Raw genomic sequence first — 11548 nt, forward strand, 5'->3', positions numbered from 1 at the left:
CCATCTAGAGAAACTATGTCATCAGATAAAGAGTCTCTGAGTTGTTTGGGGCCAAGAACAATAACTTCAGTTTTGTCTGACTTTAACATCAGGAAATTGGTGCTCATCCAAGTTTTTATGTCTTTAAGGCAGTTATGGAGTTTAGTTAATTGATTACTTTCTTCTGGCTTCATGACATGTTTTCTGTCCATGACTCAGAGACACATCTGAGGAGGACACGTTGGGTCAGATCCTGAGTTTGGATCTTTGTGTTATAGAGTCTGTAGTTTCTGAGCAGCAGGAGTGTCGTCTCCTGTCACAGCTTCATGTGAGTCTGAACAGACGTGGACAGAAACTATAAAGACACCTTTCCACCAGACACTCTTCAGGACAGAACCTTCAGAACCAATAGGAACCCCTCAGACCTGGTACCCAGACCCTCGGTCTGTGCAGACAGTCCTCTTAAATGTGGGCGGGGTTGTTGTTACATCATCACATTCCTTGAGTGTGTGCAGCCGCTGGAGAGTTTGATGTGGTTTGTAGTAAAGCTCAGCTGACAGATGGAATCAAGTGAACTCAAAAGCTCTGAACCAACATGAATCGTGACAGCCACGCCCCTTTATTACCTGTCATCCTGTCACTGCAGCGCTGCTTCCTGTCGTTTACCCCCCACAATAAAAGTCTAACTTTCATTACTCAGAGAATTTTGCTGAGGAGCAGCTCAACAAATCATCTGACACCAGTCACAGATATATTCATCTGTCTCTGTCCTGACGTTGAGTCGTAGAGCTCCGCCCACCCACAGGCCGCCACAGTTAGTTTGTCCACAGTTTGTTCTGATCCTCAGTAACGTCAGGAGAGTCCCAACCACATCTTAACCCTGATTGGCTCTGATGACACTCGCAGGAATACACAGGAACCCGAATCTTCGTCGTCATCCACAGCAACATTTCCTGTTTGTGGATCAGCCAACTTTTAACTTTGTGTCACCTGGCGTGAGTTTGTCTTTGCATTGACTCAGTTTATAATCTGGCTGCTGGAAACACTCCAGTCATGTTCAGCTATGAAACACAACATGGTGTGAGACTGTGGCTTCCAGTGTTTGTCAGATGTTAAAGTTCCACAGGAAGAAGCAGGTTAAAGCTTTATTATAAATAAAGACGAGTCATGAAACTCCGTGGTGTTCAGAACCTGAGGGCTGAAGACAAATCCTCTGTCAGACTTCATCACTTCTCCTGTTTACATCAACAGAAAAACCTGATCTGTATCTGTCATCAAACCTCAGATTAGACTGGTTCATACAGACTGCTGAGTGTGACACTCCAAACCCCGCCCACCCCATGTCCATCATTAGAGACGTCCATCATTAGTGACGTCCATCATTAGAGACGTCCATCATTAGTGACGTCCATCATCAGTGATGTCCATCATTAGTGACGTCCATCATTAGAGACGTCCATCATTAGAGACGTCCATCATTAGAGATGTCCATCATCAGTGACGTCCATCATCAGTGACGTCCATCATTAGAGACGTCCATCATTAGTGATGTCCATCATTAGAGATGTCCATCATCAGTGACGTCCATCATTAGAGACGTCCATCATGAGTGATGTCCATCATTAGAGATGTCCATCATCAGTGACGTCCATCATCAGTGATGTCCATCATTAGAGACGTCCATCATTAGTGATGTCCATCATCAGTGACGTCCATCATCAGTGATGTCCGTCATTAGAGACGTCCGTCATCAGTGACGTCCATCATTAGAGACGTCCATCATTAGAGACGTCCGTCATTAGTGACGTCCATCATCAGTGACGTCCATCATTAGAGACGTCCATCATTAGTGATGTCCATCATTAGAGATGTCCATCATTAGTGATGTCCATCATCAGTGACGTCCATCATCAGTGATGTCCATCAGTAGAGACGTCCATCATTAGTGATGTCCATCATTAGAGATGTCCATCATTAGTGATGTCCATCATCAGTGACGTCCATCATCAGTGATGTCCATCAGTAGAGACGTCCATCATTAGTGATGTCCATCATTAGAGATGTCCATCATTAGTGATGTCCATCATCAGTGACGTCCATCATCAGTGACGTCCATCATTAGAGACATCCATCATTAGTGATGTCCATCATTAGAGACGTCCATCATCAGTGATGTCCATCATTAGAGACGTCCATCATCAGTGATGTCCATCATTAGAGACATCCATCATCAGTGATGTCCATCATTAGAGACGTCCATCATCAGTGATGTCCATCTTCAGTGATCACTGACCTGAGATCAGACGTTCAGCTTGTTTACAGGCTGCTGAGTGTGACGTTCCAAACCCCGCCCACCATCACTGACCTGAGATCAGACGTCCAGCTGGTACTTCCTGCGTGAACCATGTTTATGTTTGTTTCTTCAGGATCTGGAGAAAGTTCTGGATGTCTTTAACATCACGTTGGCTCGACAGCAGGCGCACATGGAGGTACACACACTCTGAGCACTGTCATTATAGACATGTTTAACACAGGGGAGCCTTCACCTCCTCCTCCTCTTCCTCCACCTCACTCACTCCTCACTCCTCTCCTCCTCCTCCTCCTCCTGCAGGTGATCAGGTCGGGACAGAAAGTGGTGGGGAAGAAGGCGGCGGGTGGGCAGAAGCAGGGAGGAGGAGGAGGAGGTTTCTTCAGCAGCTTCTTTGGTAGAAAGGCGAAGAAGGAGGAGCAGGAGCCAGAGGAGGACAAGGAGAAGGAGAGTAAGATCCTTTAATTTAAATACTTCATCACCTCCTTTATATCTCTCTCCCCTCACCATGGTAACCTGAAACACACCTGTCTGACGTCAGCTGATCAGACAGGTCATTTATTCATTTAAATATTCAGAGGCCCCAGGACAGAACCCTGAGGAACCCCACCTCATTTATATACTCTGTTACAGGACAAGTACTCTGTTACAGTAAAAGTACTGCAGTAAATATGTAACTGCAGTAAAAGGACTAATACCACTGATTGTGTGTAAAAATCTGAATCAGTAAAATAACTGAAGTTGTAACTTCAACCCTGACCCTAACTCTGACCCTGGAGGCAGAATAATGTAGGAAAAATGAAAACACAGCAGTAGACGTATCTCAGGTTGGTACTTCAGAGTACCTCAGGTTAGTACTTCAGAGTGCCTCAGGTTAGTACTTCAGAGTGCCTCAGGTTGGTACTTCAGAGTACCTCAGGTTAGTACTTCAGAGTGCCTCAGGTTGGTACTTCAGAGTACCTCAGGTTGGTACTTCAGAGTACCCCAGACTTCAGAGTGAAAGTGGGGTGGTGACGGTCCGTGTGGTTAGGGTTAAAGTTAGGTTAGGGGACTGAAGGCGTGTCTCTGATCTGGTCTTCAGGTTCAGGGTTGGACGAGATCATGACGCCCGAGGAGAAAGAAAAACTCTACACTGCCATCGGCTACAGCGGCAGCTCTCACAACCTGGCGCTACCCAAACAGGTGAGGATGATGATGGTGATGTCAGTAAACACATGAAGGTCTTCACAGCCTCATGACTTTTCCTGTAGCGCCACCATCAGGACAAACTTTACCTGTTTAGTTCCTGCTCAAAGAAATGATGAGGACTGTGTTTATTCAGTCCGTCACTCTGACACCTAAAGGATAGACAGAGGTTCAGACAGAACTTGGTTCACACAGAACCAGGTTCAGACAGAACCAGGTCTTGGTGTTAGAAGCTGAGCTGGGTTGACCTCTGTGTGCCTGTGTGCGTTCAGTACGTGGCGGTTATCGTCACCTTCCAGCTGTTCAGAACCTCGGTGACGATCAGAGAGCAGCCAGACGTTCCAGAGATCCTCAAAGTCCAGATGATCGACCTCAGCACCAAGATATCTCAGAGACCCGGTGCCCAGGCCTTCAGGTGAGTCTCAGCAGCATCATGTGACCACAAGTCACAGGTTCAATCCCCGCAGTGCTGTGGACATAAAGCTGTGTGCCGTCCTCAGGGTGGAGGCGGCGCTGGAGCATTGGTATGTGACCGGTTTACAGCAGCAGGGGGCGGTACCTTCGCTCATTGCCTCGGTGGGGGACTCCTCTTCCTCTCTGCTCAGTGTGGTGTTTGAGATAAACCCAGAGGAGAGCGCCTCCGACCAGCTGCTGCGAGTCCACTCTCAGCCCGTCGAGATCATCTACGACGCGGTAAAACACCACAAAGCGCCATCTGACCTCGGATCTGTCATGTTCTCATGTGTTCATCAGTCTGCAAACAGAACTGATGTTTGTATCCTGCTTTCCGTCCTCCAGGTGACGGTGAACAGTATGGCTGACTTCTTTAAGACGGGGAAAGGTGTTGACCTGGAGATCCTGACCTCGGCCACGCTCTCCAAACTGGAGGAGATCAAAGAGAAGACGGCCACAGGTCTGTTGAACAAAGATACATCAGCTGAAGGATGAAGGTCTATCAGACCGTCTCAGTGTTTGGTTCAAAGGTTCATGATCCCCAGAGGATCGACCACCTCAGACCTACAGCTGAGTCTGATTATTACTGTCAAAGTCCTGATTATAGTCTAGAGCTCAGTCTGACTGAAGACAGTCTGGTCCTCATCAGACTCTGTTGGATTCTGGTCTCTGCAGGTTTGTCTCACATCATTGAGACCAGAAAGGTCCTTGACCTGAGGATCGACCTGAAGCCATCCTACCTGCTGGTTCCAAAGTCTGGTTTCTACAGCGACTCATCAGACCTCATCATCGTGGACTTTGGCAGTTTACAGGTTAGTCCTGATTTCATCAGACCTGTTTTACCTTCAGGTCACATGATCACCAAATATTTAGTTTGTTTTTAACCATATTTGTGATTTTTATTATTTTTAAAATCTTGGTTCCTGTCTGCAGTTGAGAGGTGTTTCCTTCAGGTTCCTGGTTTTCAGTCAGATTTGATTTTAACACTAACGACTGTCGTTTTTTAACGTCAAATTTTATGTGGTTTTTTTCAGGTTCTCATGAACAGATATTTTAATTAAACAAAGTTTAATCACAGACTCAGAGTTTAAAAGACATCGGTCCTCTGTAGCTCCACCATCAGAGGACTAACCTCACAGCGTCCTTTGTAGCTCCACCATCAGAGGACGAACCTCACAGCGTCCTTTGTAGCTCCACCATCAGAGGACAAACCTCACAGCATCCTCTGTAGCTCCACCCTCAGAGGTCAAATTAAAGTTCAGGGTTTGTCAGGTCTCCCGTTTGTTCTCAGATTTTTTGGTTCCACCTCTGATTTTATTTCTTTTCAACCAGATGTGTTTTAATGTTCAGACATTCTGGTCTGGTCAGGTGTCAATCGCAGTTTTAGATTTTTGTCCAAATTTTGTTTTTTTACCTGAATTCCTCGGTTGTTTGTGATTTTCAGTGACGGGTATTTTTGGGGTTTTTAACCTAAATTTTAAAATTTGATATTTTTCCTTTGGGCTGAAAACAAACTGAAGAACTTTGTGTTTCCTGAAGGAAGTCGTCGACTCGTTAAAGACGATGATGTATTTACTGTCCAGATGTTGATGTTTGTGTGTTCAGGTTGTTATGTTTGGTTGAACTTGTGTGTGTGTGTTTGTGTTTGTGTTTGTGTGTGTGTGTGTGTGTGTGTGTAGTTGAACAGCATCGAGCAGAGCGGGATCAGCTCATCTTTGTCCTCCTTCTCCTCTCTGGAGGAGATCATGGATCGAGCCTATGAGAGATACAACGTGGAGTTACGACGAGTCCAGGTGCTCTACAGCAAGTCAGGTATGCTACCGACACACACACAGACACACACACACGACTTCCTGGAAGTCTGTGTGTGATTAATCCAGGTGTGAATGGATTCCAGGTGAGGCCTGGAAGTCGGCTCGTCTGCAGGGTTCATCAGTCCAACACATCCTCCAGCCGATGGACTTCACCGTCCAGCTGGCCAAGTGTATGGTGGAGAAGGACGCCAGGATGCCCAGGTGGGACTTGTACCTGTGGACAGGTGTCCAGTCTCTCTGCTGACTCACCTTCTGACTGTTACCTGTTTGTGTTTCAGGTTCAAGGTATCAGGGGAGCTGCCGCTGCTGCACGTCAAGATCTCAGACCAGAAGATCCACAACGTTCTGGATCTGATTGACAGCATCCCACTGCCCAACATGGACTCCTCTCCCTCCACCCCCACACAGAAGGTACACCTGGTACAGTCTGGTCTAACTGTAGCCACGCTCCCTGAAAGAAACACACCAATCAGGAACTAAAACTGTCACAGTGAGCGTTTTGGACCAAGTCAAAGTTCAGTCAGAGAGATTCGGGGAGTAATGGCCAAATGTTTCAAAGACTGAAGGGGAACATTCAGGGCAGGGGGAGGAGTTTAAGGAGTGACAGCATACCTTGAGAGATGTGAGGGGAAGGAGTCTAAGGAGTGATAGCATATGTTCAGAAACGTGAGGGGGAGGAGTTTAAGGAGTGAGAATATACGTTCAGAGACGTGAGGGGGAGGAGTCTAAGGAGTGACAGCGTACGTTCAGAGACGTGAGGGGGAGGAGTCTAAAGACTGACAGCGTACATTCAGAGACGTGAGGGGGAGAAGTTTAAGGAGTGAGAATATACGTTCAGAGATGTGAGGGGGAGGAGTTTAAGGAGTGAGAGCATATGTTTAGAGACCTGACGGGGAGGAGTTTAAGGAGTGAGAATATACGTTCAGAGACGTGAGGGGGAGGAGTCTAAGGAGTGACAGCGTACATTCAGAGACGTGAGGGGGAGGAGTCTAAGGAGTGACAGCGTACGTTCAGAGTTGTGAGGGGGAGGAGTCTAAAGACTGACAGCGTACATTCAGAGACGTGAGGGGGAGGAGTTTAAGGAGTGACAGAACGAGTTCAGAGACGTGCGGGGGAGGAGTTTAAGGAGTGACAGTGTACATTCAGAGACGTGTGGGGGAGGAGTTTAAGGAGTGACAGCGTACATACAGAAAAGTGAGGGGGAGGAGTCTAAGAAATGACACAGGAAGTTGGGAGTGACGCTCAGATTCCAGACTGACGTCACCATATTTGGACATGTTTCCTGCTACAGGTGCTGTCCTTGGCGGAGGCCAGACCACGAGTGCTCAACCTTCATCCTGCGCTTCTCGACACCATGGAAACAGGTCAGTGCTGTCTGCGCTCTGATTGGCCGTTGAACAGTCATGAAAACAAAGAATCAATAGACTGTGTTTTTATTTCATTTCTAAACTCACGTGTTTCTTCAAGCTGAGGAAGTAAAAAAATGTATCAGTGTGTAACTGTAATAAATTGTTATTATGATGATGATGTCATAACTGCTGTTTGTTGTCTCTCAGATTCTGATGAAGACGCCAGTGAGAGGTCGACTGATGAAGATCCTCAGCGCTCAGCTGTGGATGAGCTCACAGACCTTCACTTTAAGTTCGAAGTTAAAGAGGTTTGTTTGTTTGTCTCTGCTCTCAGATCAGTTTCATGTTTAGTCCATGTGAGACACCTATGTGTGTGTGTGTGTGTGTGTGTGTGTGTGTGTGTGTGTGTGTCCTGTGGTGTGTTCAGGTGCTGTTGGAGCTGACTCGGCAGGTGGACCAGGAGAAGACCGTCCTGTGTCTCAGCGTCTGTCAGCTGGGAGCTGAAGGGAAGAGGCGGAGCTTCGACCTAAACGTTACCTCTTACCTGCGCAGAGTCACACTCGACTACTGTGACGTTCCAGGTGACATACAGCTGACTGATGTCAGTGGTCATCTGATAGAGTCAGGTATTAAGGTGTCGGCAGGTGGACGACTGGTCCGTCACGTTCAGCTGAGTCTGTCACCTGACGTCTGTTTATCTGACGTCTGTTTCAACTCCGTCACATTAGGTTCAGACGAGTTTTAATGTTTTCATATTGTATGTTATTTATATCTTTTCATCATCAGTTCATCTTCATAGTCTCAGACCTCCTCCAGAGGATGTGTAAACATTCAGACTTTAATCCAGATTAAATGTTTCTTATTACTTAGATTGCTTTGATTACTCTGATAACTATGATTACTTTTTTTTTTTTTTTTTTTTTGTTAGATCAGACTGATTGATTATTAATGAATTAATGAACACATGAACAGTCCTGATCCTGTAGAACCAGGACAGAACTGAGACTCACCTGTTCAGGTGTGTCCGTCCTCTAACCAGGTAACATCTGTGTTGTTGTTTATCTTCAGATGGCAGGAATTGTCCTCTCCACCTGATTAGCTCCTCAGAGCAGCAGAGCTCCGACTTGCTCAAGGTGGAGTTCATCAAGGTGAGACCACACACACACACACACACACACACGCACCTGACCTGCATCACACCTGATCTACATCACACCTGATCTAATACACACCTGACCTACGTCACACCTGGTCTACATCACACCTGACCTACGTCACACCTGGTCTACATCACACCTGACCTATGTCACACCTGATCTACATCACACACACAAACTGTGACAACGTAACGCTGCCGTTCAGTCTGAACAAAGACTCACTAACAAACACACACATAAACACACTCTGGTTCACCTGTTAACGTGTGTGTGTGTGTGTGTGTGTGTGTGTGTGTGTGCGTGTGGTCCTGCAGGCCGACCCCGGTGGTCCCAGCTTCCAGACTCTGTTCAACAACACAGAACAAACACTGAAGGTGGGTGGAGTCAGTTTCCATGGCAACAGATGGCAGTTAGCAGCGAGTTTGAACATTCAGCACACTGACAACGTTGAAAATTAACGTAAAGATTAGAATCAGTAAAAATGCTCAGAAACACAGGAAATGTCTATGTTTGTGACGTGTCAGTGAGACGCTCAGTCATCAGGGCGCTGTCATCAGGGCTTGGTCATCAGGTCGCCATCATCATCAGTGTTGTAACGTAGAGTTTAAATCCTGTGACTCCGCACCTGTCTGTTAGATCTGAAGATCTGTTTACCTGCTGCTGTCTCAGGTGGAGTTTTCCTCTCTGGACTTCCTTCTTCACACCAAAGCTCTGCTGTCAACCATCAACTACCTGAACAGCGCCGTGCCGCCGCAGCTCACTACAGGCCGAGACAGAGACATTAAGAAGCAGGTGGAGAAGGCCGGACAGAGCCGGACAGGTGAGTCACCACCTCCTGCTCTCAGGTGTGTCAGTATGTCTGATGCTGTGGACGAGATAGGAAGTGTCTCTGCTCTCTCTGCAGTGTCTAAAGGGGCCAAAGATGGCGGCGTGTTCAGCTTCAAACTGTTCGCCAAGTTAGGTTGTTTCCACGTGGAGGTGTGTGACGATTGCTGCAGCATCGCCGACATCAGAGTCCAAGGTATGAAATAAAAACACATCAGGTCCAATAGAGAGTGAGGTGAGCTGACACAGCGCTCGTTACATCATCATGTGACTCCCACAGGAATCGATGTGTCCGTGTTAGTGCAGGCGAAGGAGACGCAGGTGTTTGCTCGACTGCGAGACATCGTGGTCACCGACGTCAACCCCCGAACCATCCACAGGAAGGTCTGAGGCTTTATTACATCATCTCAGATTCTGATGTCATCGCTTTGTATTCTTCCTCTTCAGAGCTGTGCCGTGGCTCTGAAGCTGCTGCTGCTGCTGCTGTTGTTGTTGTTGTTGTTGTCTTGATCTCTGTGAGGTGATGCTGACCTGCCTCCCCCTCCTCTTCCTCCCCCTCCTCTCCCTCCCCAGGCTGTGTCCATTGTGGGTGAGGAAGTGTTCAGCTTCAAACTCTCCTTGTTTCCGGGGGCAACGGAGGGGGAGGGTTACAGCGACATGTCGAAGGTGGACGGGAAGGTCACGATGCGTCTGGGCTGCATCCAAATCGTCTACCTGCACAAGTTCCTCATGTCGCTGCTGGTCAGATACTAAACATGTTCCTATACTACACACTACACACATGTCCTTATATTACACACTACACACATGTCCTTATACTACACACTACACACATGTCCTTATACTACACACTACACACATGTCCTTATACTATACACTACACACATGTCCTTAAACTACACACTACACACGTCCTTATATTACACACTACACACGTCCTTATATTATACACTACACACATGTCCATATACTACACACTACACACGTCCTTATATTACACACTACACACATGTCCTTACACTACACACATGTCCTTAAATTACACACTACACACATGTCCTTACACTACACAATGTCCTTNTCCATATACTACACACTACACACGTCCTTATATTACACACTACACACATGTCCTTATACTACACACTACACACATGTCCTTATATTACACACTACACACATGTCCTTATACTACACACATGTCCTTATACTACACACTACACACGTCCTTATATTATACACTACACACATGTCCATATACTACACACTACACACGTCCTTATATTACACACTACACACATGTCCTTACACTACACACATGTCCTTAAATTACACACTACACACATGTCCTTACACTACACACATGTCCTTAAATTACACACTACACACATGTCCTTATATTACACACTACACACGTCTTTACACTACACACTACACACATGTCCTTACACTACACACAGATAGTATTTATACATGTGTATATTTGTGTGTTTGTGTTTTCAGAGAATATTGATCGATATGTTTGTTCTGACTAAATCATGTCGTGTGTTTGTCAGATGATTCCAACAGGAAGTCACCGACTGCAGAATATTAGATTATTTTACTGTTGTAAATTCTCAGATGACAACTCAGTGTTTTCGTAGAGTCTTTTCTCACCTGACCTGTTTGGTTTGGTGAAAATGAACCAGGTCTGTTTGTTAGTGTGGTTTGTTTGGGCTGGTGTGAAAGTTGTCAATCAAGTGAAGTGTAGTGTAGTATAGTATAGTATAGTATATCAATCAATCAATTTTATTTATAAAGCCCAATATCACAAAACAAAATTTGCCTCACAGGGCTTTAATAAAGTATAGTATAGTATTGTGTAATGTTGGGTTGTGTAGGGTAGTATAGTATAGTATTGTGTAATGTAGGGTTGTGTAGTGTAGTGTAATGTAGCATAGTATAGTATTGCGTAATGTAGGGTTGTGTTTTGTAGTATAATATAGTATAGTATAGTATTGCGTAATGTAGGGTTGTGTCGTATATAGTATAGTATAGTATTGCGTAATGTAGGGTTGTGTCGTATAGTATAGTATAGTATAGTATTGCGTAATGTAGGGTTGTGTCGTATAGTATAGTATAGTATAGTATTGCGTTATGTAGGGTTGTGTAGTGTAGTATACTATAGTATAGTATAGTATAGTATAGTATTGCGTTATGTACGGTTGTGTAGTGTAGTATAGTATAGTATTGCGTAATGTAGGGTTGGGTAGTGTACTGTAGTATAGTATAGTATATTCAATTTTCAGTTTTATTTATAAAGCCCAATATCACAAATCACAATTTGCCTCACAGGGCTTTACAGCATACGACATCCCTCTGTCCTTATGACCCTCGCAGCGGCTCAGGAAAAACTCCCCAAAAAAAACCCTTTAACGGGGAAAAAAAACAGTAGAAACCTCAGGAAGAGCAACTGAGGAGGATCCCTCTTCCCAGGAC

At 45.6% G+C, this 11548-nt stretch overlaps 1 protein-coding gene across 1 annotated transcript in view; it reads left to right on the forward strand.

Annotated features, from left to right (window-relative positions):
- The window catches only part of LOC126397212 (intermembrane lipid transfer protein VPS13C-like), a gene marked incomplete at its 3' end in the record, with an annotated part of 70957 nt that overhangs the window by 30127 nt on the left and 29282 nt on the right, over positions 1–11548 (forward strand). Inside the window, exons 14-32 of the mRNA XM_050055854.1 lie at positions 2406–2468; positions 2591–2738; positions 3369–3469; positions 3745–3887; positions 3973–4165; positions 4271–4385; positions 4601–4737; positions 5605–5737; positions 5823–5940; positions 6018–6150; positions 7031–7103; positions 7296–7396; positions 7516–7669; positions 8157–8236; positions 8560–8619; positions 8915–9065; positions 9150–9266; positions 9351–9454; positions 9644–9811. Coding sequence (XP_049911811.1) covers positions 2406–2468; positions 2591–2738; positions 3369–3469; positions 3745–3887; positions 3973–4165; positions 4271–4385; positions 4601–4737; positions 5605–5737; positions 5823–5940; positions 6018–6150; positions 7031–7103; positions 7296–7396; positions 7516–7669; positions 8157–8236; positions 8560–8619; positions 8915–9065; positions 9150–9266; positions 9351–9454; positions 9644–9811 — 2292 coding nt within the window. The remainder of the gene's footprint in view (positions 1–2405; positions 2469–2590; positions 2739–3368; positions 3470–3744; positions 3888–3972; positions 4166–4270; positions 4386–4600; positions 4738–5604; positions 5738–5822; positions 5941–6017; positions 6151–7030; positions 7104–7295; positions 7397–7515; positions 7670–8156; positions 8237–8559; positions 8620–8914; positions 9066–9149; positions 9267–9350; positions 9455–9643; positions 9812–11548) is intronic.

Source organism: Epinephelus moara, chromosome 1 (genome assembly GCF_006386435.1).
Source record: "Epinephelus moara isolate mb chromosome 1, YSFRI_EMoa_1.0, whole genome shotgun sequence".
NCBI lineage: Eukaryota > Metazoa > Chordata > Actinopteri > Perciformes > Serranidae > Epinephelus > Epinephelus moara.